Below are 27214 nucleotides of genomic sequence, written 5' to 3' on the forward strand. Positions count from 1 at the left end.
ACACGACACCAGAATGCCCAAAACACACACGTTTTATTTTCTCTATTTACAATATTTAAAGTGGTTGCTCAGTCCTTGCTCCTTTCGGCCACCTCCACTCATCTCTCGCAAGCTCCGTCCTCTTCCACCCGACTCCGGCTCTCCGATTGGAGTGAGGCAGCCCCTTTTATCCTGCCCCAGATGTGCTCCAGGTGCACAATGATGACCTTCCAGCAGCACTCCCCAGTGTGGCAGAAGTGCTGCCCTTGCACCATTCCTGGTCCATCAGTACTTCTTGGTGTACTGGACATGCTGTCCTCCAGGGTTCAAGGACCGTCCATTCACCCAGGGAAGAATAGTGGTGCTCTCCTAGTCCATCCTTCCTCCAGGCATCCTTGCGGGACAGGGTTCCTGGCAGTTTGTCACAATATATACATATATATATATATGGAAGAGAAGGTCTGTGATACGGTTTGCATATTTGCAGGTGGAGATCCACAAAGGGAGAAAATGAATCACGTATCATAAAGTAGTTTTTATTCCTGATCTTTTAGCTCCTGCCAGGGGCCTTCATCAGAGGATAATGCTTAGACTTACAAGAATCAAAGGCAATATATAGGAAAAATTATGTGGGGGGGCTAAGTCAGTGTGTTCGGGGGGGGGTATTGGTTGTAAAGTTTTTTTTTTATTATGAACATGTTCTTCTTAAGTTTACATATGCTGGGTTTGTGTCCAAATGTCTGTTGTTGGCGTTCTCATTTGATAGCCAAGATTCGGCCAGCTCTCTGGCACTTTTAGTACTGGCCTTAAATCTTACTTGTACATTGTCCCAGTTAAATGTATGTCCTGTTGATTTTGTATGCGTATAGATCAGTGATCGTGAGTCCTTCCTTCTGACAGCGTTACGATGCTCCTGTATACGTGTTGCGATTCTTTTTGAAGTTTGTCCTATGTATACCGTTGAGCAAGAACTGCATGGAATGCTATAAACTGCTTTTCATGTTTCTGCCGTCGATCTCTTGTTTTTAGCATTAAAGAGAACCGTGAGCAGATTGTTCGTGGGTTTGTGTGCGTGTTGCACCTTCAGACACCTTGTGGTGATAAAGGAGTGAGTGCCAGGTGGGGTGGGGATTCTGGTTCAAGTCGATTGTTTGTTGAGTTTTTTTACCATAAGGAATGCTATGCAGACAAGATATTACACTTTACCAGCAACCACCCAGTATCTCATAAATGGAGCTGTATTAAAACTCTGTTCAGAAGAGTCCACACTCATTGTAATATGAAGGAGACAAAAATGAATGAGAGACGCTATCTCTTCCGTCTTTTCACTTCAAATGGATACTCAAAAACATTCATTAATCGGAGCTGACACAGAAGACGCCAAAAAACTCAGCAAACAATCGACTTGAATCAGACCCCCACCCCACCTGGCACTCACTCCCTTATCACCACAAGGTGTCTGAAGGTACAGCGCGCATCCTGGCCAAGTCAGGCATCAGAATAGCACACAAACCCACGAACAATCTGCGCACGGTTCTCTTTAATGCTAAAAACAAGAGATCGACAGCAGAAACACGAAAACGCAGTTTATAGAATTCCATGCAGTTCTTGAGCAGCGGTATACATAGGACAAACTTCAAAAAGAATTGCAACATGTATACAGGGACATCACAACGCCGTCAGAAAGAAGGACTCACGATCACAGATCTATACGCATACAAAATCAACAGGACACACATTTAACTGGGACAATGTACAAGTAAGATTTAAGGCCAGTACTAAAAGTGCCTGAGAGCTGGCCGAATCTTGGCTATCAAATGAGAACGCCATTAACAGACACTTGGACGTGAACCCAGCATATGCTAACTTAAGAAGAACATGTACATAATAAATAAAATCTTTACAACCAATACCTACCCCCCCCCCCCCCTGAACACACTGACTTAGCCACCCCCAGAACACATAATTTTTTCCTATTTATTGCCTTTGTTTCTTGTAAGTCTAAGCATTATCCTCTGATGAAGACCCCTGGTAAGGGCTGGAAGCTCAGGAATAAAAACTACTTTATGATACGCGATTCATTTTCTCCCTTTGTGGATCTCCAGCTGCAAATATATATATATTTCAAATGAGCCCCACTATTAGCAATATAATTCTCTAAATTAGTTCACAAATAGTTCATCATACTCCATGTAATATTTCAGTTAACCATGTAAAAATAAGCTAAATAATTTCTACAAAAATGCATGTACTATTTGAATTTTAAAAATCCTGGTGAATAATTTGGCAAACAGTCCAGTTTGAAATGTTTAATTTTAATGACTAGCCATGTGCTGAACACCAAAGTCCATTCTTCTAAAACTTACAAAAAAAAAAATATCTTGCCCACATTAGTACTTTACAGCCAATTGGATTGCACATGTATGTCACTTGGTTTACTTGACAGTCATTGTTATTTGAGTAATATAATAATTTGAAAACCCTAACCTTAACAATAGTGTAACTAGACAAAGCTCTGGTGATCTGCAGCTAGACTCTATTGGTGCCCATTGGACCACCCTTGGAGCTCTAGGGTGGAGGCTCTGGGCTGCAGAGATAAACATTTGGAATAAATGCTTCACAGATTTCACCTTGAATGAGCTTCACATAGTCACCTCTAGGTGTCCGTGCAGCATACCATATCATACGATAACAATTTCAAAGTGCACTTAATACTGAGCATGGTCTTGGTTGTTGGTGGGGTGGGGAGGGGTCTAGAACCTATCTCAGCAACAATAGGGTGCAAGGCAGGAACAATATCTGGACAGGGCAGCAGTTCATCACAGGATGAATGCACACACTCACACACACACTAGGCCCAAATTAGCAAAGCCCATCCACCTAACCCACATGTCTTTGGACTTTGGGGAAAAAGCCAGAGCACTTGAAGAAAACACATGCAGGCATGTGGAGAACATGCAAATTCCATGCAGGGAGGACCCGGGATACAAATCTTGGACTCCTTACTGCGAAAGAGCAGCATTACCACCATGCAACACTTCCTTAGAGCATATGATTCAGGATTTAACTGAAAGAATCCTCTTTTGGGGCAACACAGTAGTGCAGTGGTAGCGCTGCTGCCTCGCAGTAAGGAGACCCAGGTTCACTTCCCGGGTCCTCCCTGTGTGGAGTTTGCATGTTCTCTCTGTGTCTGCATGGGTTTCCTGCCACACTCCAAAGACATGCAGGTTTGGTGCATTGGTGATCCTAAATTGTCCCTGGTGTGTGTGTGCACCCTGTGGTGGGATGGAGCCCTGCCTGGGGTTTGTTTCCTGCCTTGCATGCTGGGATTGGCTCTAGCAGACCCCCATGACCCTGTAGACAGGATATAGCGGGTTGGATAATGGATGGAATCCTCTTTTGACCAATGTTGATAAAATGTTCCACATCAAAGTGGTTTAATTTGTTTAATCTCTCAGGGTAGGAGAGAGACTTTAGTCCCTATGACATACTCGGCACTTTCCTCTGTACAGCTTCAAATGCTGCTCTGTCTTTTTTGTAGCGTGGTGACCAGAACTGCACACAGGACTCCAAATGTGGCCACCTAGAATATCAGCTAAGTGCCCTTGATTTATTATATATGCAGAAGTTTTCACAATATAACCCGACATTGGATCCCTGCATGCTTCCTTGAAGAATTAGAAAATTCCATAAAAGTAAACCTTTAAATCCTTCTGTTCCTTCAGGTTAGCCCAACTCATCTTTGGCCCTGTGTATAACGGTTTGCATAGAATTCACACTAAAACAGGGCGTACGGACAAAACTGGAAATGTACACACACACACACACACACACCGTTTATACATGAGGTCCTTTGTGTTTATAATTAATGTACCTTTTATTTCTTTGAAATCTATAAAAAATGTCTTTTCTGGTGTCAGGTTCGATCATTTCTTTTTAAGAACTCTTCCAGCTGACTAACAAACCGGTTTGGGAAGAATTTTCCTCTTATAACTCTATGTTGGTTGCTATTTTGTATATAATTTTCATATAAATAGTCATCTAATTTGGTTTTTTTTTTTTTCTTTACAAATGTTCATAGAATAGATAAAGTAGACCAAAGTCACATGTATGAATCTCCATTGATCAGCATGGCTCTTCAATTAGCAGTCCCTAGGCCTGCTGATAGATAGATAGATAGATAGATAGATAGATAGATAGATAGATAGATAGATAGATAGATAGATAGATAGATAGATAGATAGATAGATAGATAGATAGATAGATAGATAGATAGATAGATAGATAGATAGATAGACACTATTTATAAAAGAAGAAAAGAATTTAAATACTTCTTAGTACTTTTAGATAGATAGATAGATAGACAGACAGACAGACAGACAGACAGACAGACAGACAGACAGACAGACAGACAGACAGACAGACAGACTGACTGACTGACTGACTGACTGACTGACTGACTGACTCATGTTTGTTCCAGTTAGAGTAAAGCTGTGTGATTATTTTGGAATGTAAGTTTATCGGCAACAAAGGGATTTTAACTTCTGGAGATATTTCAAGACAACCTACTGTAACTTTGACACCAGGTTGATACCAGGCTCATTATCAGAAATTTCAGAGGCTATTCAGGAGTTATTACCTTATTCAAGGAGCAATGCCCCATTTATTTTAATGTGAGCACCATGTTCAGCTTGAACTACACAAGCAAGTCGGCATTCTTGCATATGGATACCATTAAGGCAAATAATCAAGTATCCATTACCAACCAGAATCTGCATTGTTCACTGCACAGTTCACTTACAACATATGTACTGGGACAAACATCTTCCAGATAATCAGATGCAATATTTGACTTTTCCAATCAATCAAATTAAGACTATGACAACCTTGCAAAGAACAGGAACACTGGAACCTGCCCTAGAAGGATAACCCACAAAGTCTATTTGATGTCTTTCCAAAGAAGCTTTTGTGGAGAAGTATGTGGGCTCATCATCCACAAACCAAACAGAGGTGGACAAAGGCAAACATCCTAGTGGTCTCAGCCTTGGTACTGGTGTGGAATGATGCTAAGCTCTCTAATAAGAAGAGTTTTGCCTAAGAAAGCAGATCTTATATTTAGACATGCTCTGTCTCCCCTTATCTTACATTACTGTATACAATAAGAGAGGCCCTGCATGAGTGTCCCTCCCCGTGGGTATGCATCTCAAATAGAAATAGTGGATTTGGGGCTCCAAAGAACACCATCTGCTGAATCTGAAGTCCTATCCTTAGGCCCGTCACTTAAGGAGGGTAACTGTAGTGGTTACTTGTCTCTATACCTTACTCCTATTTTCTGTACACCATTAAAATTAAATTTTGAAATGTCCATCTTTACAAATATCCTATTCAATTAACCATCATGTTTTTTTCTTTCATCAATGGATAAATAAAATTTGAATGTATGAACCCCAATCACTTCAACAGGTAAGTCAGCTTGTTAATGGGGCCATTTTCTTATGCATCTTCTACTTGTGTTTATGTAGCTAGAGCACTGATCAAGTTGAATTTGATTAAAGAAACCTCATCTGTCTTAAATCTCATGCTGCCTGGTGTAATAGCTAGCCCGGCCACAGACAGACATGACACCAATGTCCACAACACACGGTTTATTTAAAGACGCTATTTTCAGTTTGGTTCCAGCGACTCACACACTCCACTCCTCCCTCGCAAGCTCCGTCTTCTTCCTCCCGACTCTGGCTCCTCGAAGGGAGTGAGGCGGCACCTTTTAACATGCCCCAGATGTGCTCCAGGTGCTTGATGATGGTGTTCCGGCAGCACTTCCTGGTGTGGCAGAAGTGTTGTCCTCCAGGGCTCAGGAACCATCCAGGCAGCCCCTTGGTTGGGCCCTTGATGGAAATCAGGGGGGCTGCCCTCTTGCGTCCAGGGGAAATATTGCCCCTCTCCTGGGGCTTCCTTGACCCAGGCGTCCCGGTAGGGCAAGATCCCTGGCTGTCTGCCACACTGGAAAGGGCACTGTGTAATTATTAAGCATATGGAAAAAGAAGGGGCAGTTTTCTAAAAGTCCAAATGAAGTTCACAGGAGGGACATTATTACAGTAACTGTTGTTTTGGCTGCTCGCGCCTTCACTGTAAACCAGCCAAAAGATTCTTATTATTGACAAGCCTGAAATTAGTGACTGCTTATTCATACAGGTCTGTGGTAACATGAAGATGAAGGTCCAATATTTTAAAAGGTATACACTGAGAGGTATCACTAGATCTGATCAATAACTTGAAAGACAGAAAGTATGCCTTAAAAAAAGAGTGAAAGGATTGTCTATGATCTCTACTGAAATAGTACTGACAGAAAGTCTGGATTATATATTCTGCACATTTGAATAAACAGATGTGTTGATCTGATTTGTAATTGATTGTAGGGTTAAACAGATGACACAAAAAGACACAAGATGTTCGCAGTCCCTTCCCAGCATCTTACAGTTTTAAAAAGCAGCACTTCACCTTGAATCTATGTATCAACTCTGTACAAATCAAAAGCTGCCCTAAGTCGTAGTACTCTTGTGGTTCCTAGAAGCTGCAGCCTAACTAACCACTGACACTGCAAGAATATGCAGCACAATTCTTGGTCCAGGCTTTGGTCTTTTCACATCTGGACTACTGTAACTCTCTGCTGACAGGAACAACAAATGCAACAGCACATCTGGTGTTCAACCAGCCGAGGTGGGCACATGTCACTCCTCTCTTCAAATCTCTACACTGGCATCCTGTGGCGGCATGAATTACGTTCAGATCCTTGATGCTTGCTACAGTCAGTGGGTCAGCGTCTATACATATGGAGCAGCTTGTGAGATCCTATGCTTCTTCTTGCCAACACTGGTTTGCTAATGAACACCCTGTGGTGATGCCCCATCTGTGTGGCATCAAATCTCAAACCAGAATCTTCATGTGTAGCTCCTGGCTGGTGAAATGAGCTGCCCACCTCCATTGAGACACCTGAATCCCCTCAATGTGTTTCAGAGCCATTTGAAGACTCTCTTGTTTGGTGAATTTCTGTCTGACTGATATCAGCTGTTAGGTTTTGTAACTTTGGAATTGTAACTGGCTGGCATTTTGTTCTCAGCTCTTCACCTATAATGATTAATTTTGTACACTTTCCCTGTAGCAGTTGTTCCCAAATAGTCCCCCAGACTGATGTTTACTCAACTATGTTGACCACTTTTGGAATTTGTTTTTAGATGTAAGCACCTGCTAGGGAAATAAATATAAACCTAAACCTGAGAATGTTGTCTCATCTGGTCAGATCACCCCTCTAATATAAAGGCAGTGCTGCTAAGTAGTGCATGAATTTGGATTATGGTAACTGCTACCAGTTGTCCAACTTCATGGTTTTAGATAATAGCAGACCACTTCTTCAAGGCAAATGCTTAACTATAGAAGACCAGGTGTTATAAACCTTTTATTTTGGCAGAAATATTTTCTATTTTAAATTGTAAAGTACTAAACTCTTATTAGGCACACAAGGAAAGGTGAGATTTCTTTAACTCCCACCCTTACCTCCAATACTACATTTAGGGATTTTAACAAATAACTTTGTATTTCACAAAATTTGCTCTGTGTGTTTAACTGCATGTGTCAAATAAAATTTGATTTGATTTGATCTAAATATCTACAGTACCTATCTTCAAACTGAGTGTAGTCTTGGCATTTGGAGAGGTGCAGTGCACAGGTTACTCAATTTGTGAGCTTTCTTTGAATGCACTGAGCTCTGAAAGTAGATATATGAATTTAACTCTTACCGTATAGTAACGTCAGCATCAACAAAAGGAGAATCTTCAAACATCTGTTGAAAAAAGACAGAAAAAATGTAAAATGTTATTAAAGCAGTAGTAGGTACCACACAAGTAACTTTTCGAAAATACCTTTCACATTTTACACCTAATGACTTATTGTTCTTTAGATGAACCTATAATCAAAAACGATTTTAACAAAGCTTTTAAACAGTTCATTAATCACATTATAAAACTGCACTCACAGAAGCACAGTTTAAAATTACAAGTAAACTTAATTGTCTGGAAGGCCAAAAAGTAGACATAATGTGAAAATACCATAAATGTGCCATAGATGAAGGCAGCACAGTGGTGCAGTGGTGGTGTTTCTGCCTCAAAGTAAGGAGACCTGGGTTCGCTTCCCGGGTCCTCCCTGCATGGAGTTCACTTGTCTTCCCCGTGTCTGCATGAGTTTCCTCCCACAGTCCAAAGACATGCAGGTTAAGTGCATTGGCTATTCTAAATTGTCCCTGGTGTGTGTTTGGTGTGGGTGTGTGTGTGTGTGTGCCCTGTCCTGCCTTGTGCCCTATGCTAGCTGGGATAGGCTTTAGCACCCCACATGATCTTCTTCAGGACTACATGGGTTAGAAAATGACTGTCATTGATGAGCACACATTCTCCAGAGGGTGCAGCGATTAGTAAGACTAGAGAGACAAGATGCCCTGTACCAATGTCATACCACAATGATGAGACTTTCCAGTGATTTATTTCTACAGACAAACTGATTTTATTTATCTCTCTATCTAGTTTTATTACAGTGACTTTCATAACTGTCTGCTGTATTTTTAACAAGTTCACCAAAAATGTTAATGGGCTGTTGGGTTCCATTTATGTCAGTCAGTTTCTAACTGCTTTGCTTTCTTGTGTGTTTAAACAAATCCATGTCTTTATGTATACTCATTATGTAATTAGTGATTGGTGAAGTTTGTAATTGCATTTACCTGGGAAATTGTCACTGTGCTTTGTGCCTACACTCCATCAAGGATGAAAAAAAATAAACAAAATACAAAAAGAAACTGAATTGAATTGAATGAACAAATGAATGAACAAAGGAATGGTGTTTCTTTCCCATGTACATGGCATAAAACAGATAGAACAGGACACAACATGATTTGCTTGGCTTTAAATCCTAATAACTGGAACAGACATATATAGCAAATGGAAATTTCATCACCAGGGAAGGAAAAATGCTATGCGTAGTTCTGCCTCATTCGATCTCCAGTTAATGAGCAATGACCTTTACACATACATCAAGATTCATATACATGCAAAAGGGCAGCTGTAAACAACATTTAATTACTGGTCATAAATAAACATGTATATTTACGTAGCAGTGCTACAAAACAATATAATTAAACTAAATGAATGTAATTATCATACAACTGTTGTCTGATAAAACACAAAGAGCAATGTTGGCACTAGGCAACTGAGATGAACTCATGAAAAATTAATTAAGAAGACAATTCTAGCTCATAAATAAAACAGCAACGTCTCTTATTCAATGAAACAAATACTCCCACTTCCCTTCTCTTTTTCTATCTCGCACATCCTCTTCTTCTTTTGACTCACTTAATAATTTATGTTCTTTGAAAATGTTTATGGTTGCAAAGGCTGTTTTTAGCACCTTTAACAGTTATGAGAGGGCCTGAAGAACAATAAATGTTTATACTGATTTGATGCAGAAAATGCTTTAAACCAATGTGTCTTAACCCATAGATCACAACCCAAATGTACAGTAGTTTGGTGGATCAGCCAATACTTCAATGAAGACTATAAACAACATTTATAGAAATGAAGCATGCTGATTACAGAAAGAAACCATTGGACTTTTTAAAATGAGAATCTTGAGGCTTCACAATAAAAGCACTCGGCCGTATTCATATTACAAGCCAGCAGGTGCTCGTGGCATTGTCTTGTTGCACACCAAATTTCCAAATATACAGTGCATCCAGAAAGTATTCCCAGCGCATTACTTTTTCCACATTTTGTTATGTTACAGCCTTATTCCAAAATGGATTAAATTCATTTTTTTCCCTCAGAATTCTACACACAACACCCCATAATGACAACGTGAAAAAAGTTTACTTGAGGTTTTTGCAAATTTATTAAAAATAAAAAAACGGAGAAATCACATATACATAAGTATTCACAGCCTTTACTCAATACTTTGTCGATGCACCTTTGGCAGCAATTACAGCCTCAAGTTAGGGGTGGGCGGTATGACCAAGATTCTATATCACGGTATTTTTCTAAATTATCCCGGTTTCACGGTATTCGACAGTATTTTTTTCCCCATGCATGAGTGGATGTTAACCACATTTTCCACTGCAATTACTGGCTAAGAATAACCTATTCCACTGTCAAGAGTATTGTACATTGTACAAAAAAAAACATTTTAATGTGCACACATGTATTAATACAGTTTTGCATTGCCCCATGAAGTGATAGTTTTCAAGGGGGTGGCACTAATGGAGAAGGTATCACATTGCATGACAGATGCAGTCAAAATATTGAACCTTTTTATTGAACAAATTTTGCAAAAACAAACTAATTTTGACAACATATTTTCAACCATACAAAGAGGCATTTAGACTTAGTAAAATATCCAGAAGTGCTTGTCAAAAATTGTATTGCACCGAATATGTCTTAGAAAAGGAATAAATAGTAAATATTTTTTGTGAACCAACTACACTTTGTTAATGTTAACAATCTCTGTCCACTGACACGTTAAAGTGACTTTTTAAACAACTTTATCATCATAAAACTGCATAAAATTTAAACTAATAAATAATAACAATAAAATAAATAATAGTATTATTACTGATAGTTGCACTATTACTTCAAGCCCAGGTGCATTACACAGTATTCACCAAATTAAAATAAAATACAACAAGTGCAACTTGGTGCTGACATCTTTACCAGCTGAACCATCATTTAGGCAAACTGCATTAATATGGACCTTGCTTCAAGCTAAGCTATACTGGGAAGAAAAAAACAAACTACATGTCGAGAACAGAGTCAACATTTCAACTTTATTCTCGCCGTTTATGTCGAGATTAAAGTCGACATTTCCACTTTATTCTCATAGTTTACTTCATAATTAAAGTAGAATGTCGTAAACTAAACTTCTTCCTAAAATCAATGTTTAATAAGTTACTTAATTTACCCCGTCATAAATTAATGCAGCACATTAAATGCTTTGTGTTACGTTCCCTGACCCAGTGGTTAATCACTATGCTTCTTAAACTGACTTCCTCCGCACTAAGAGAAGACAGCGATCACCATACAGAATCCATTCATTTCATGATATTCCTGCTTTCTGAAAATTTAGAATGCTAAGATAAATACTTGATATCATTTTCATGATGAAATACATTAAAGCAGGTATTACACATGCACGGTAGTGAGGCGGTAGTGCTGCTCCCTCGCAGTAAGGGGTCCCCAGGTGTATGTTCAGTGTAGAGAACTTTATGGCAGGTGTGACGAGGCTCCAAAAAACTGGATGTATGAATAGCTATCGCACAGGTTTAACTTAAATATTGTGTAAATGTTGGGTTTGTGATCTGCTGGTCGGAGACACGAACACAGAATTCAATGCATGTTCTTCTGAGCGGGTTTTCTTTATTGCACGCATGCTGTCTCTATCTGACGTAGGCTACCAAAACCCCAGTTCCTATCCTTCCTTTTTCTTTCACCACATAACCAATCACCAAACGATAAACGTCTTTGTGAAATTAAAACTAGTTATAAACTTAGCCTACGGAGTGTTCAGAACTTTAAAAATATCTTTGTTATACATGTTTAATTATGCCATCCATTCAGAGTTGCGCCCATCTCTGAACGAATCACTTAACACAAAGCATTTAATGTGCTATATAACTTATGATGGGGTTTGAGAAAATCTAGTATGACAAATTACGAGAATAAAGTCAACATATCGACTTTATTCTCATCATAAGCGTCAAGATTAAAGTGGAAATGTCGAGAATAAAGTCAAAATGTCGTCACACTATTACACAGTACCCAGGTACATTACACTGTATTGAAAACAAATAAAACAAGTACAACTTGGCTTGCAGTATTATCCAGTAGTATAAAAACAGTATTTACACATCTGACCTTTTAAAACTAAAGCATCTCCAGGCGACAGACGTGACTGCTTTTTTTCTGCTCTCTGTCCATTTTCACCGCGGAATACCTATGCTACCACCCACTATTTGGTGGTGTAGCAGTGAAAAAGAGCCCTAGTGCAACAAATCTGTGTTTAGCGGTGTAGCAGTGAAAAAGGTCCCCACTTGGAACAGTTTCCCGCTGCGCCACGTTCCGAACGTCGTTTAGGCAATTTAAACCAGTGTTGTGGTATAAGAAAAATCCATAACATAAAAAAAATAAAAAACGGTTTTCGGTATGAACCGGTATATCGCCCAGCACTACCTCAAGTCTTTTTGAATATGATGCCACAAGCTTGGCACACCTATCTTTGGCCAGATTTGCCCATTCCTCTTTGCAGCACCTCTCAAGCTCCATCAGGTTGGATGGGAAGCGTCAGTGCACAGCCATTTTAAGATCTCTCCAGAGATGTTCAATCGGATTCAAGTCTGGGCTCTGGCTGGGCCACTCAAGGACATTCACAGAGTTGTCCTGAAGCCACTCCTTTGATATCTCAGCTGTGTGCTTAGGGTCGTTGTCCTGCTGAATGATGAACCGTCGCCCCAGTCTGAGGTCAAGAGCGCTCTGGAGCAGGTTTTCATCCAGGATGTCTCTGTACATTGCTGCAGTCATCTTTCCCTTTATCCTGACTAGTCTCCCAGTCCCTGCCGCTGAAAAACATCCCCACAGCATGATGCTGCCACCACCATGCTTCACTGTAGGGATGGTATTGGCCTGGTGATGAGTGGTGCCTGGTTTCCTCCAAACGTGACACCTGGCATTCACACCAAAGAGTTCAATCTTTGTCTCATCAGACCAGAGAATTTTCTTTCTCATGGTATGAGAGTCCTTCAGGTGCCTTTTGGCAAACTCCAGGCAGGCTGCCATGTGCCTTTTACTAAGGATTGGTTCTGTCTGGCCACTCTACCATACAGTCTTGATTGGTGGATTGCTGCAGAGATGGTTGTCCTTCTGGAAGGTTCTCCTCTCTCCACAGAGGACCTCTGGAGCTCTGACAGAGTGACCATCGGGTTCTTGGTCACCTCCCTGACTAAAGCCCTTCTCCCCCGATCTCTCAGTTTAGATGGCCGGCCAGCTCTAGGAAGAGTCCTGGTGGTTTCGAACTTCTTCCACTTACGGATGATGGAGGCCACTGTGCTCATTGGGACCTTCAAAGCAGCAGAAATTTTTCTGTAACCTTCTCCAGATTTGTGCCTCGAGACAATCCTGTTTTGGAGGTCTACAGACGATTCCTTTGACTTCATGCTTGGTTTGTGCTCTGACATGAACTGTCAACTGTGGGACCTTCTATAGACAGGTGTGTACCTTTCCAAATCATGTCCAGTCAACTGAATTTACCACAGGTGGACTCCAATGAAGCTGCAGAAACATCTCAGGGATGATCAGGGGAAACAGGATGCACCTGAGCTCAATTTTGAGCTTCATGGCAAAGGCTGTGAATACTTATGTACATGTGCTTTCTCAATTTTTTTATTTTTAATAAATTTGCAAAAACCTCAAGTAAACATTTTTCACGTTGTCATTATGGGGTGTTGTGTGTAGAATTCTGAGGAAAAAAATGAATTTAATCCATTTTGGAATAAGGCTGTAACATAACAAAATGTGGAGAAGTGATGTGCTGTGAATACTTTCTGGATGCACTGTAAGAAAGCAGACCCAACAGCAGAAAAGCTCATGAACCAACACCCTGTACACTAAAGCATACAACTCTCTGCTCTATTTACTACTCCTAATTTCAACAACCTTCAAAACAATCAGACAAGCCCAGTTTATCTATTAACAAGACAAATGGACACTAAATTTGATTCAGTATTAGAGACCCATGTGTCAAGTTACATTATAACAATACAGTAGTTTAATCTATTATGTGCACTACTTTAAATGTTGAATTCATATTTTCTGTTTTGTGTGACATTCAGGGGTACATGATGGCTAGTTTATATTTAATTCTTAGATGATTCTGTAGTTATGGGTTTACAGTGATCCCTCGCTATATTGCGCTTCGCCTTTCGTGGCTTCACTCCATCGCGGATTTTATATGTAAGCATATTTAAATATATATCGCGGATTTTTTGCTGGTTCGCGGATTTCTGCGGACAATGGGTCTTTTAATTTCTGGTACATGCTTCCTCAGTTGGTTTGCCCAGTTGATTTCATACAAGGGACGCTATTGGTGGATGGCTGAGAAGCTACCCAACTTACTTTTCTCTTTCTCTTGCACTGACTCTCTCTGATCCTGACGTATGGGGATTGAGCAGGGGGGCTGTTCGCACACCTAGACTATACGGACGCTCGTCTAAAAATGCTGAAAGATTATCTTCACGTTGCTACCTTCTGTGTGCAGCTGCTTCGTGAAGCGATATGCTGCAAAGTGCTTCACATACTTAAAAGCTCAAAGGGCACGTATTGATTTTTGATTGAAAAACAAACTCTGTCTCTCTCTCCCTGCTCCTGACGGAGGGGGTGTGAGCTGCCGCCTTCAACAGCTTTGTGCTGCGGTGCTTCGCATACTTAAAAGCCAAACAGCCCTATTGATTTGTTTGCTTCACTCCTTTGAAGAGGAAGATATGTTTGCATTCTTTTAATTGTGAGACGGAACTGTCATCTCTGTCTTGTCATGGAGCACAGTTTAAACTTTTGAAAAAGAGACAAATGTTTGTTTGCAGTGTTTGAATAACGTTCCTGTCTCTCTACAACCTCCTGTGTTTCTGTGCAAATCTGTGACCCAAGCATGACAATATAAAAATAACCATATAAACATATGGTTTCTACTTCGCGGATTTTCTTATTTTGCAGGTGACTCTGGAACGCAACCCCCGCGATGGAGGAGGGATTACTGTATAGACAAGGGGGATGAGACAAAGGAGAAGAGTCGGGGGAGAACTTTGAGAATTGTCTGCAACTAAACATTAACAAAACCAAAGAACTGCTTATTAACTTTCACCGCACCAAAGAGCCTCTGTGTCCAGTCAGTACTCAAGGAGTGGAAGCAAAGATTGTCCTCTTCTACAAGCACTTGAGAATCCACGTTACTAACAGGTGGGACTGGTGTCAGAAACAAAGAGGAACTATAGGAGAATGGGCGAGAGCAGGCTCTTCTTCCTCAGGAGACTGCTTTCCTTTAATGTGGGAAATGACGTCTTTCACATCCTCTATCACTCTGTGATGGCCAATGTGTGTGGTGCTGGGCTGGTAACATCACTACAAGAGAGGCCCTTCAAATCAATAGGCTAAATAAAATAATAGACTCAGTTGTGGTACACACTCTGGACCCCCTGAAGCTCGTAGCAAAAGACAGAATGGAAACAAAAGTGCCACTATGAACAATTCGGAAGAACCTCTTTGTGACACATCAACATGAGGACTTTCAGCCAACAAACCATTTAGTAGAAGTGTGTCAAGAAACACAACTGGGGGCTCCATTATATCACTTTATACCATAGTGCCTCACTGGGACTGGGACTGCCATGTCAGAGGCTTCCTTTCAAGAGATTGCTAGTCATTCTGGTGCATTTGAAGACCAAAGTGTGTGAGTCAGTCTATCTATCTATCATCTAAAAGGTTGTCTAAAATATGAGTAACAGAGACTGAAAACTCCAGACTAAATCAATAATGAATAAACAGGCAGCAATTGATCCATTTACAACAGCTCTTAAAAAGACAATGCATAATTTGTAATAATTAAGAAATAATTTTTTGAGTGAGTATGAATCTTTTCTTTGTTTTTTATACAGATTTCTGAATGGAAAGTATCAGCAACCAAGTGCTCTTAAATAAGATGTCACAAGTTAAAAGACATTGTCCAGCACAAAGAGGCATTATTCCTTGATTTCTCTCAATGCTCCACAGTTTAAAAGTACAAATTAATCAGTTCAGATGTAATTAAAGTGCACACTTTCATTTAAGGGGATTTGCAAACATTTTGGTCACACCATGAAGAAATGACAACACTTTTTATACACAGTCCCCAACTCCATGCCATATGTGATGGTTGACTACATGGTAAATAGGCCGAATTGATAAGACTGCAATTGTCTACTTGTCTACTCTTTATTTGAGCTGATAATGGGTGTACCACAAAAGAGGGAATATAAAGTAAGGCACTCCCACACATGATTGGTGGAAAAATGGACCATCACGCAGCGTTTGGATTTGTCGGGTGGCACAGTGCTGTACAGTCCTACGAAGGACGGCTGCATTGTGATGGCTTGTGCAGTACCGAACAACACAGTGCAAAAATATAGCAATGGTCTGGGGACTACATGACAGCACATTGCTATTGCTCTTTCCACTTAGCTGCTGTAACTTGCCCCCACTTGAAAGTCCCAGGCTTTCTTTTTTGCATTCTTATCTCTCCCACACTTTTGGGTCTCTTTTCGACGAGCTGCTCTTTATTCTTCACTTATTCGTTGATGTGTCATCTAGAACGTATAAAATTTTTAAGAGCTGAGAGCACAGGATGCATGTCTGCCAAAAGCATTCCAGCAACTGAGAGGTTAGATGACCGTGATCTTGTTTGAAAATGGTTGTAAGTTGGGCATGTCTTGCAAAAGTTACTGTCTCATGGGACTTGCTTCCAAAAGTTGTAAGTATGACGTGACCCGACCGTCTCACGGGATGTGAAAGTGTCTCTCTGTCTCTCTTCAAAAGATCACGTCTCATCACCGGAAAAAAAAGTCTCATCCCAAGATATTTTTTTTATGATAGAGAGATTTATTTGTGACTCCTTCAGAGAGACCATCTATATATATAATTCACTAAGCCAGAAGACAAGTAGCCAACCATGGAAAGCACGCCGGAAGGGGCGTGGATTCACTAATACGCCGACAAGTAAGACGCCAATGGCGCACGCAGGAAGGAGCCACACCCACCAACTCTTAGACCATTGGATACAACGAAAGAATCACAGAGCCACGGCCACCAACTCGGACGCGACGCCAAGGGAAACATGCCGTCATTTCTGTTTGTCTGTGCCACAGTACACTTGCAGCTCTGAGCCACGTTGACTTTTCATTAGTCAACCTCAGTGGAACTTTGGTTCACACAGAGGCAGCACTAGAGAGAGACAGAGGGGCGCACACACACACACACACACACACACACACACACACACACACAGAGAGGCAACGCCAGAGAGAGACAAAGGCACACACAGCAGTGCAAGAGAGAGCCACGCAATCCTTTAAAACTGAAGTTAAAACACAACGAAGGAAGCAGTCTTTAAAAACCAATAAGCCCTGTGACTCTTTTTCATTAGCGTCTCACCTGCTTCAGGCCCTGCAATAGTCGAGACGCTCTCTCTGCAGCTGACCTTCTCTGTGCCTGACTCCACTACTGTCAGTCGCCTGATTAAAAATGGCCTTTTGAAGGGGAGCTATGGACCCGCTATACCACAGGAACACATTGCCTTCGAGCCTGCTCTCGCTCACTGTAACGTACTGGCTTGCTCTCTCTCTCTCCTCACTCGCTCACACACTACACAGGGGAGAAATGCCCGAAGCAGAGAGACAGATGGGGTGGGGGCTCGCGTGCTGCTGAGAGAGGGGGAGAGAGAGAGAGGTAGGGGGTAGGGGCTGGGAAGGCTTGCGTGCTGCTGAGGGGGGGGGGGGCTGGGGAGGCTCGAGTGGTGCTGAGAGAGGGGGAGGGGCTCACGTGCTGCTGAGAGAGAGAGGGGGGGCTGGGGAGGCTCCTGTGCTGCTGAGAGAGAGAGAGGAGGGGTTGGGGAGGCTCACATGCTGCTGAGAGAGGCAGCCTGCGCATGCACTGCACATGCCATGCAGCTGAGCAGGGAGCCTGGGTGTTTATGTCAGTGTTATTCAATGTTTTTACTATTACACTGTGCATTCTATGGTGTAATAATTAACTATATTTGTGCTTAAAAATCTTAAAAAAAATATATTTACATACAGTTCGTATGGTCTGGAATGGATTAATTGTATTTACATGCAATCCTATGGGGGAAATTGCTTCGGTTCACGACCAAATCGGTTTACGGCCAGAGGTTTGGAACGAATTATGGTTGTGAACCGAGGTTCCACTGTATATTGAGTCTAGAAAACATAATCAGCAAGTCTTTGATAGGCTGCAACAAAATGATAAAAGAACGGGCACATTTTTTTCTCACAAGCTGGGTGGGTGTTAGTTAGTTAATTAGTTACTCGAAGGATTTCAAGATTTAATATGCACAAGCGGTAACACTGCAAAAGCAGCCCAAACCAGAAAAGACTGCTAGCAAAAAGTGGCTGACAAATTAAACGCGTGTGCATTGTACTTACTGAAAGCGGCGTTACGGATTTTGCAAATGTTCATTTTTTCCCTCTGCTTAAAAAACATTACAAAAGCGGCGTGATTATGCGGCGTATACTACGCCGAGGGTTGGTATGCAGCGTGTAAAACAGTTTGTTGCGGATAATTTGCCTTTTACTTTAACACGAAGACAATTTCCTGTTAGATTTGCCTTTGCGATGACAATTGATAAGGCACAGGGCCAAACTTTCAAAAAGATGTGCATGTATCTGCCAAAACCAGTTTTCAGTCACGGACAGTTGTATGTTGCTCTCTCCAGAGTTCCATCTTTTCATTCACTTACTGGTATGCCTGCAGGAACACGTGCAGCGAGCGAGAGAGAGCGAGCGACACACACACGCATACAGGCGCGTGAGAGAGAGCGAGCGCTGGACGCATAAGAATAATAATACTTCATTACATTGATATACCGGTGTTTTCAGTATTCAAAGCGCTATCCACACAGGGAAAAACCGGGAAGCGAACCCAAAATCTTCCACAGTCTCCTTACTGCAAAACAGCAGCACTACCATTGCACTACAAGGCAGTTAAAGAATGCACCGGCCTCGATTTTATTTTCACTTCTGTTTACAGCGATCGGATCGTAGCGTGCATTGTTGCAATGTTACTTTCTTGGTGGCTTATTACATTACGGATGTTTCACATGTTAATTTTTTTCCCCTGTGCTTAAAAGACATTAAAAAAGTGTTTTTCAACTGTGACTCCGGAACAACTCAGTACGCAAGCTATATTAAGCGTCAACAACGAAGACTCGCTACACCTTAATGAACAAGTACTGACACTTATCCCTACCGACGAAGTAACTTTCAGCAGCGTAGCCTCCATCGTCACAGACGATCCCGCTTTCAGTCACGGACAATTGTATGTTGCTCTCTCCAGGGGTCCATCTTTTCATTCACTCACAGTGGTATCCACAAACCCACCCCATTTGGACAACTGTGTCATTCAGCAAGTGTTCACCCATCAATACATAATTATGCGGCGTATGTTACGCCGCGGGTTGGCTAGTAAAAAATGTTTTTGCAGTTTTTCATTTCAGTCAATATTACCTCAAGTTCATATTCACTGAAGTTTCATAATCAGCATTCTCCTACCCTTTGTAGTGAGAAGTCAAGCAAAATGACATCTTTTATTGGCTAACAAAAAAGATTACAATATGCAAGCTTTCAAGGCAACTCAGGCCCCTTCTTCAGGCAGGATGAATAAACATATCACCCAGGAACATGGCTAAAAGTATATGGTGATCAGATCAAGAATAGTCAAAAAAAGGTGTTTTTTTTTATAGAAAACATATATGGTAATGGGTCCAGACTCTCTCTCCATTATTCATATTTGAAATGTCCTTGGATTTAGAGCAAGTGCCCAGCATATGGAAACAAGCAACTGCTATTCCATTGGCAAAAACTGCATACCCCAAAGCATTAAGTGACTTCAGACCAGTGGCATTAACAAGATTGCTGTTTATTGACTAATTTTTAACATGATCCAGCCCCACATTTTAGTTGACAAACTGATTGATCAATTCTGTTTGGCCCCTAACTTGGTGGGGTGGATTCTGGACTTTTTAACAAACAGAACACAAAGAGTGAGTGTCAATGACTGTTTCTCTGATAACCTAAGCATATCAGTTGGCACTCCACAAGGGTGCTGCCCATCTCCTCTTTTGCTTATCTTATATACAAATGAGTGCAGGAGTTCACACAAGGAGAGGCATAAACTGAAATGTGCAGACAGCTCTGTCATTGTGAGTCTTCTACAAGATAAGGAAGATAGCCATGGACCTCTTGTTGATGAGTTTGTACAATGGTGTGATCACTCTAATTTACGACTTAATATTTCCAAGACAAAAGATATGGTTGTAGATTTCAGGTGCTCCCAAACATCCACTGTGTCAACTTTAATTAAAGGAGAGACAGTGGAGATGGTAGAGCAATACAAATATCTGGGAACAATCACTGATAACAAATGAAACTCTGATATTATCCACCCATCCATCCATTCTCTTCCGCTTATCCGAGGTCGGGTCGCGGGGGCAGCAGCTTGAGCAGAGATGCCCAGACTTCCCTCTCCCCGGCCACTTCTTCTAGCTCTTCCGGGAGAATCCCGAGGCGTTCCCAGGTCAGTCGAGAGACATAGTCCCTCCAGCGTGTCCTGGGTCTTCCCCAGGGCCTCCTCCCGGTTAGACGTGCCCGGAACACCTCACCAGGGAGGCGTCCAGGAGGCATCCTGATCAGATGCCCGAGCCACCTCATCTGACTCCTCTCGATGCGGAGGAGCAGCGGCTCTACTCTGAGCCCCTCCCGGAAGACTGAGCTTCTCACCCTATCTTTAAGGGAGAGCCCAGACACCCTGCGGAGGAAACTCATTTCAGCCGCTTGTATTCACGATCTTGTTCGCAAATCTGTAAAATAGGACAGTCATGACTTCTCTTTCTTAGGAAACTGAACTGTTTTAAAGTGGAAAAAAACAAAGAAGAAAAATAATCCATTATTACATTTGCTGTTGGTTTGGAAACTTTAGCAACAAGAATATAAAATATCTTACCAACATTATAAAAATTAACAGTAAAATTATTGGTACACAGCAGACCTCTATTACTGAAATGTACTGCAAACAGGATAGAAAGAAAGCCAACTCAATTCTGTCTGACAGATGCCATCCTCTTTGTGTGAAATTCCGGTTGTTGCCATCAGGCTGCAAATTTAGGCTTCTAAAGATAAACAGCGACAGATTTAAGAACCCGTTTATTCCTAGAGCTATAAGCATTTTAAATTCTATAATTAATAGGGATGCTGTTAAATATTACATTATGTAGTATCGTTTTGTGTACTGTTGAAAGTAATTCTTCTTCTTTGTATTGATCTTGAGGGAGTGTTTATGCAATAACACTGGTTGTCAGATGTTGTGTATTTGTTTATCTATTGGATCTTTGGAACAAAGTCTTCTGTTTTTGTACTTCCTGCTGCAAAGAAATTTTACCTCTGGGATAGTAAAGTTTACCAGACCTAACTGGTGGGTAGTGGTGGAGAGCAGCTAAAAGCTCATGCATGAGCACATCATTCGATTTGAGATTATTAAAGGAACTTTGCATGACATGAACTTTGCATGTGGCATATGTACAGTTTTATAAATCCAATTTTATTTCTTTTTTTTGTATGTATTTCATTTATACCTAAGCAAAATCCTTATAAAATCTTGCTTAGATTTCATATACATGAGGCCCAGTTGTTCTTGAATCTTATTTTTTCACAGTATCTGTTAACCTTCTAGTTTCAGTATCATCTGTGAATTTCACAGGCTTACTAACTACACCATAATTAATGTCATTAATGGGAAAGACAAAACATCAGTCCAAGGACAGACCCCTAAGTAACTGCACTGATGACAGCAGCCCAGTCTCCTCTTATTTTTTGCGCTGTTTGTCTTTGACCAATTACAGAAACCCGTTTTTATGTTACTACTGATGAAAATGACAGCTAGTTGTAGAAACAATCTTTAGTGTTGTAGCAATTTTTTTTTTATTCTCTTGTCTGCTTTGTTTAACCAGAGGACAGTCAATGGTCAACTTTTCAAAAGAGACCAATTTGGTATTATCCTCCCCTAATGATGGATGTTATTTATTTATTTATTTATTTGTTTACTAGGGGTCTTAGCCCCCTGCTCGCTTCGTTCACTAACCCACAGCCTGCATTACGCACTAGCCTTTTTGCGGTTCTGCTGCTCACGTATGGGGAAGTGGATGTACAATTTAAACAGATTTTTATTTTCATGGGAATTGTTACATATGCATAATAGAATTATTTTACATTACCAGAGTAATTAACCACATTAAAAAATATTAAACGTAATAATTTGAAAGCAAATTATGTTTCATGTTATTTGCTGTGTAATATGATTTTGTTCTGTTTGGCTTTGAAATTAACATTCATATTACTTTTTAAACTTACACTTTTACTGTAAGACTTGAGTTAAAACAATTTTTTTAATGAAATTTTCATCAATATCGCAATGAATTTTGATTCTGTGTTTGGACTTTCATTGTGACAACACAACATATAACTGCCTGCGAGTGAATTTTGTTTCTTTCTCTCTATTAAATAAAATGACTTTTTCGAATGTTTGGCTATGAGATTTGTTAATTGTCTTTGCAATAGCTATTCTAACGGGAAACTGTTAATGTTTTAATATGAATGGCATTTTAAGATCTCCTTTGTTGTCTAGTCCTGCGGTCGGTTGGCACCCTGCCCAGGATTGGTTCCTGCCTTGTGCCCTGTGTTGGCTGGGATTGGCTCCAGCAGACCCCCGTGACCCTGTGTTCAGATTCAGCAGGTTGGAAAATGGATGGATGGATTTGTTGTCTAATGTTATACATGGAAGATGTACTACATTACCTTTCTTGGATATGTTCTTCTTTCAACAGTAATTTAGATGGCAGAAGACCAGACGGTGTTAACGGTTATAAATATTCTTTGTGATATTGTAAGCTGATGTTTTCATCTTCCACACCATCACCACCAACTGTTTCAACATAGTCTATTGATATGCATTTAACCAATTTGCCGTGTAACCCGATCGTCTTTTTTGCCGTTAATTCGTTTGACTTCACCATTTCTCTGTGCTAGGATTGCCCGTGTACTCATTTCTTCTGTTGATAACCTCTTGGGATGAAATTCTTCAATAAGATTTGGACATAATACGTCTTCTTTAATTGGGAACTTAAAGTGAGGAAAATGTCAAAATTTACAAGAGCTGAAAGAGCAGGAACTGTGTCTGTCAAAAAAATTCACACGAATGAGAAGTGAGAGGACCGTGTGCGTGGTTGAAAATGGTGGAGAGGAGGGCGTGCCTTGAAAAAATCTCGTGACCAAGATCTCAATTCGCAGGACTTCTTCCAAAAAGTCTCATCTCATCACAGGATTTTTTTATATAATAGAGAGATTTATTTATTTTTCATATGATATACTGTCTTTTTCGCATGACCTTTTGGGGATCAGAGCACAGGGTTAACCATTGTAAATTGCCTCAGAACAAGTTTCAGGCTAAGGGCCTTGCTCAAGCACCCAACAGAATAGGATTCCTTCTTGCAGTAATGGCATTTAAATCAGCAGTCTTCCAGATACCAGTGCAGACTCTGTATACTGAGCCGCCACTCCACTATTTTATTACTGTAAAAAAATATACTGTAGTATCTATAGGAACAGAACTAATTCTTACTAGTCTGTAATTAGTAGACCCCATGTTCCCTCTATTTCTGTGGATTGATATTCTCTTTGTAATTTGCTAGTTGGACAACTCTCATCCAGCTCATGAATTTTATTATTTTAACACACTAATGGCTACTTTGAATATATAAATTCAAATCTTATTTAACTTCTGCTTTGAATATCCTCTTCAGTTCCTCTTTTCTGCACACTTTTCTATACTTCTAGTGACAAATTCATTTGACTACTTGGTGATTTGCTACTTATTTTGATTATTTATCTTGTGGATCTCAGGGGCTTATTTAAGTTGCTTTCATTTCTCATTTACTACAGTAGTGCTGGAAGATTAGCTTTCTGTTTGTTATAGCTTCAATAGTACTTCTTTTTCAGTTTCTGCTACAACATTTCTTTTTGTTTCTTTCTTAGCCACATTATATCCACTATGCCTAAATTATTGAACTCTTTTTAATTTGTTGTAAGTCTTTTTAGTGTTATGTTTCTCTAAAGTTATGCTCTGAATTCTAAGTGTTCTACTGTTGTTTGTACAGAATTAGAAACGTTTCATTTATATTTTATTTTCTCCACTGCCCTAACAAGTTTGTTTTCCACAAATGATGTTTCTTTGTCATGGTGTATATTTTTGTTTTTCAAAGAGAGGGGATGCAGAGGCTCAGAAGAAAAGGCCTGTATGACCATTTTATTTGACCAGCTGTATTTCATTTCTGTATTTCAGAACTGCAAGAGTGAAATGAATACTGAAGCACCATCAGCACTATCTTCTGATATTTCATAACAAATCACAAGATTAGTGTTGCCTAATACCTTTGACAGCTTCCAAGTGTGTTTCAATAAATGTGTGTATTATTTTTTGCTTCTGTATGTGAAGGTTTACATTTAATTACATTAAATTAAATCTACCTCATACATAGCCAAGGGTGAATTCTGTTGTAATGGTATGGCTGACACTAACTGAAAATCCAACTAGTTTTGTGTCATCTTCAAACTAAATGATCTTTTTCACTGATATTCTTATCTAGAATGAATTTAAAAATGAAGAAGTCAAACGGCCATTATCTATCCATCCACTGATTGTTTAATCCACTTCACCTATTTAACTGAAGCCCACCTATGACCACAAGACACACGATTTGAAGCAACTGTGGACTGGACAGAAGTCTGCCATAGGAAGTGTTCACACACACAAACACACATGCTGTCATTCACACATTGAATTTAGAATGGTCAATGATCCTAACAAGCATGCCATAGGGATGTGGTAGGATTACTAGAGAATTCAGAGAAAAACATACTGGGACATAAAAACATAGGGAGGCCATGGAATGTCCACAAAGACAGTAATAAGCAAGGGGGCTGAAACATAATGACTTACCAAACTATGATAACAAGAAGTAGCAGTGTGTTGTACAACTAACAGGCTTAAGGTCTGAATTGGGATTTTATCTATAAAAAAATTATTTATTTTACATTCATGAACTGCTTAATGGAATACTCCACCCTAAAATTACACTTTTTCTATTACCCTATTTGATCTGTTGTGGTACATGAAAAAAGTTTTTATATACCGTATATACTTGTGGATAAGTTCTCCCACAGATAAGTCAGGACTTGATTTTACTGTATAACTTTCTGGTATTTTATAATGTCGGTCATACATGTTGACTGCGGAAAACTCACGTTATTGGTCTAAGAGATTATGATATGTTAACACCCACCCACCTGAGACAGTAACCAAAAACCACATTCACAATTAGGGAATCCATTCCCAGACATTTTTCATTCCCGGGAATTAAACTGCTGTAATTCCCAGGAAAACGGAAATGACCAAGCTTGCATATATAGCGTGTTAAAGTGTAAAAATCGATCAAGAAATTACAGACTTATAGTTGAAAATAATTAAGTTGGCGCCATTGCTGCAGCTTGCACTTCATCAGACAACAGCTTTGAACAGCAACTTGAAATTGCAATACGTCAGTCTGTTGCATCCGCATTATCTGTGCCAAGAAACTTGCCATCACAGAATGATGACAAGAAACCGGATGCATCAGTAAAAGCTGAAATGGCGGTGTTTCAGAGCAACGACAAGTGCGGGCGTTGTTTAGAACAAGTGTATCAGTATCTGATGACTGTGCCACCTACTTCAGTGGAGGCAGAGCGTGCTTTCTCAGTGGCTAGCGTACTCTGCATGAAGGTGCGCTCTTGCCTGGACGACCACACACTGGACACGTTAATAATAACTCATTACATTTATATAGCGCTTTTCTCAGTACTCAAAGCGCTATCCACACAGGGAGGAACCAAACCCACAATGTCCAACAGTCTCCTTACTAGAAAGCAGCAGCACTACCACTGCGCCACCTGTGAGGACGTTGTGCTTTCTACACTCTTATTACCACAACTAAAGATACATGTACTCATATGACAGCATGAACTTCTTGTAGTTAAGGTTAGTCTTTTATATGTGTCAACATATTGCAGTAGTTTTATTAAAAATAAGTGTCGGTCGTTCTAAAACCGTTCACATGTGAGATGCCCGTGCACTGTGTCATCTCTGGGAGCCCAGGATTTCCGGGAAAGAAATGCGGGATTCCCAAATTCCCAGGAATGGAAAACCCGTCCAGGAATGGATTCCATATTCACAATGAGCTGCTGGAATAGGCAGAATAAGCATGACCTCAACAAGATGCAGAATATTGTGGAAATCTGAGCAATAAAAACTCAGATTTTTTCTTTTTTTTTTTTGTTAGTAAGACTTGTCTGGGAATTGGCCTTTAATCAGAATGTTTAGCAATCTCCATTCTGTTTGTTCAGCCTTGACATCACATTGTGGTATAGCGGGTCCATGCCTCAGATAAAAAGCCAGTTTTTAAACAGATAATTGCCACACTCGTGGCTTAAAGAGAGGGCATGGTAGTGTGGCTAGAGCGATTCCCGGGGACTTTGTGATGCGGGCGATCCTCGCTTAAGTGCATAGGTGAGGAGTCGTCCACATCCATAATTGATCCCGGGAACTGCTAATCGCCACACCTGAACAACATCTCCATTATATATAGTAGGAGTGTGAGTGCGGAAAGAGGAAAGAAGAGAAGAAACAGAGGACGGAAAAAGAGAACGGAGGTTAAGGGAGATGAAGGCAGGAGGCGATGAAGCTGGTGCTGGAGCGAGTGAGAGCACTAGCGAGAGCAGCTCATTGAAGGTTGAATGCAGCTGGTAGGACAGCCCTGGAGGAGTGTTAGGCCAACTCTCGGAGGGGAAGATTGAAGCGGTCGCTCCAGCTGATCAGTTTGGAGGAGCTGGAGTGACCTGTAGAGAAGTCGACTTGCCGTTGAAGAAAGCGATAGTCAAGGAGGCTTGGGAGTGTTGAGCCCCAGCGTGAGTGCCCTGGCCGCTGGGGAGGGAACCCAGGCTTCGGTCGAGTGGAGCACTACAGAGCCAGGAACTGGAAGGTTTCAAGACCAGCAGAAGTAAGAGAAGGTCAGCTGCAGGTAGGGCGACTCCTCTGTTGCATAACCTAGATGGGAGAAGCAAGGGAGTCGCCAGTAGAAAGAAGGCACCGGGCTTTGTTTTTAAGGGACTACTTCCAGCCATTGTTTTAAACCTCATTTTTATGGATTTATTTAAGGGATTTTAACCTCCACAATTTCACATAAATGGATCATTTATTTATTAATGTTTTGATAACACTGCACTACTTATTTGAATATTTTGTTTTTGACT

At 40.6% G+C, this 27214-nt stretch overlaps 1 protein-coding gene across 1 annotated transcript in view; it reads right to left on the minus strand.

Moving 5' to 3' along the window:
* The window catches only part of LOC114641155 (CD276 antigen homolog), a 52668-nt gene that overhangs the window by 17996 nt on the left and 7458 nt on the right, over positions 1 to 27214 (minus strand). The window contains exon 2 of the mRNA XM_028790265.1: positions 7773 to 7816. Coding sequence (XP_028646098.1) covers positions 7773 to 7816 — 44 coding nt within the window. The remainder of the gene's footprint in view (positions 1 to 7772; positions 7817 to 27214) is intronic.

Source organism: Erpetoichthys calabaricus, chromosome 4 (assembly GCF_900747795.2).
Source record: "Erpetoichthys calabaricus chromosome 4, fErpCal1.3, whole genome shotgun sequence".
Taxonomy (NCBI): Eukaryota; Metazoa; Chordata; class Cladistia; order Polypteriformes; family Polypteridae; genus Erpetoichthys; species Erpetoichthys calabaricus.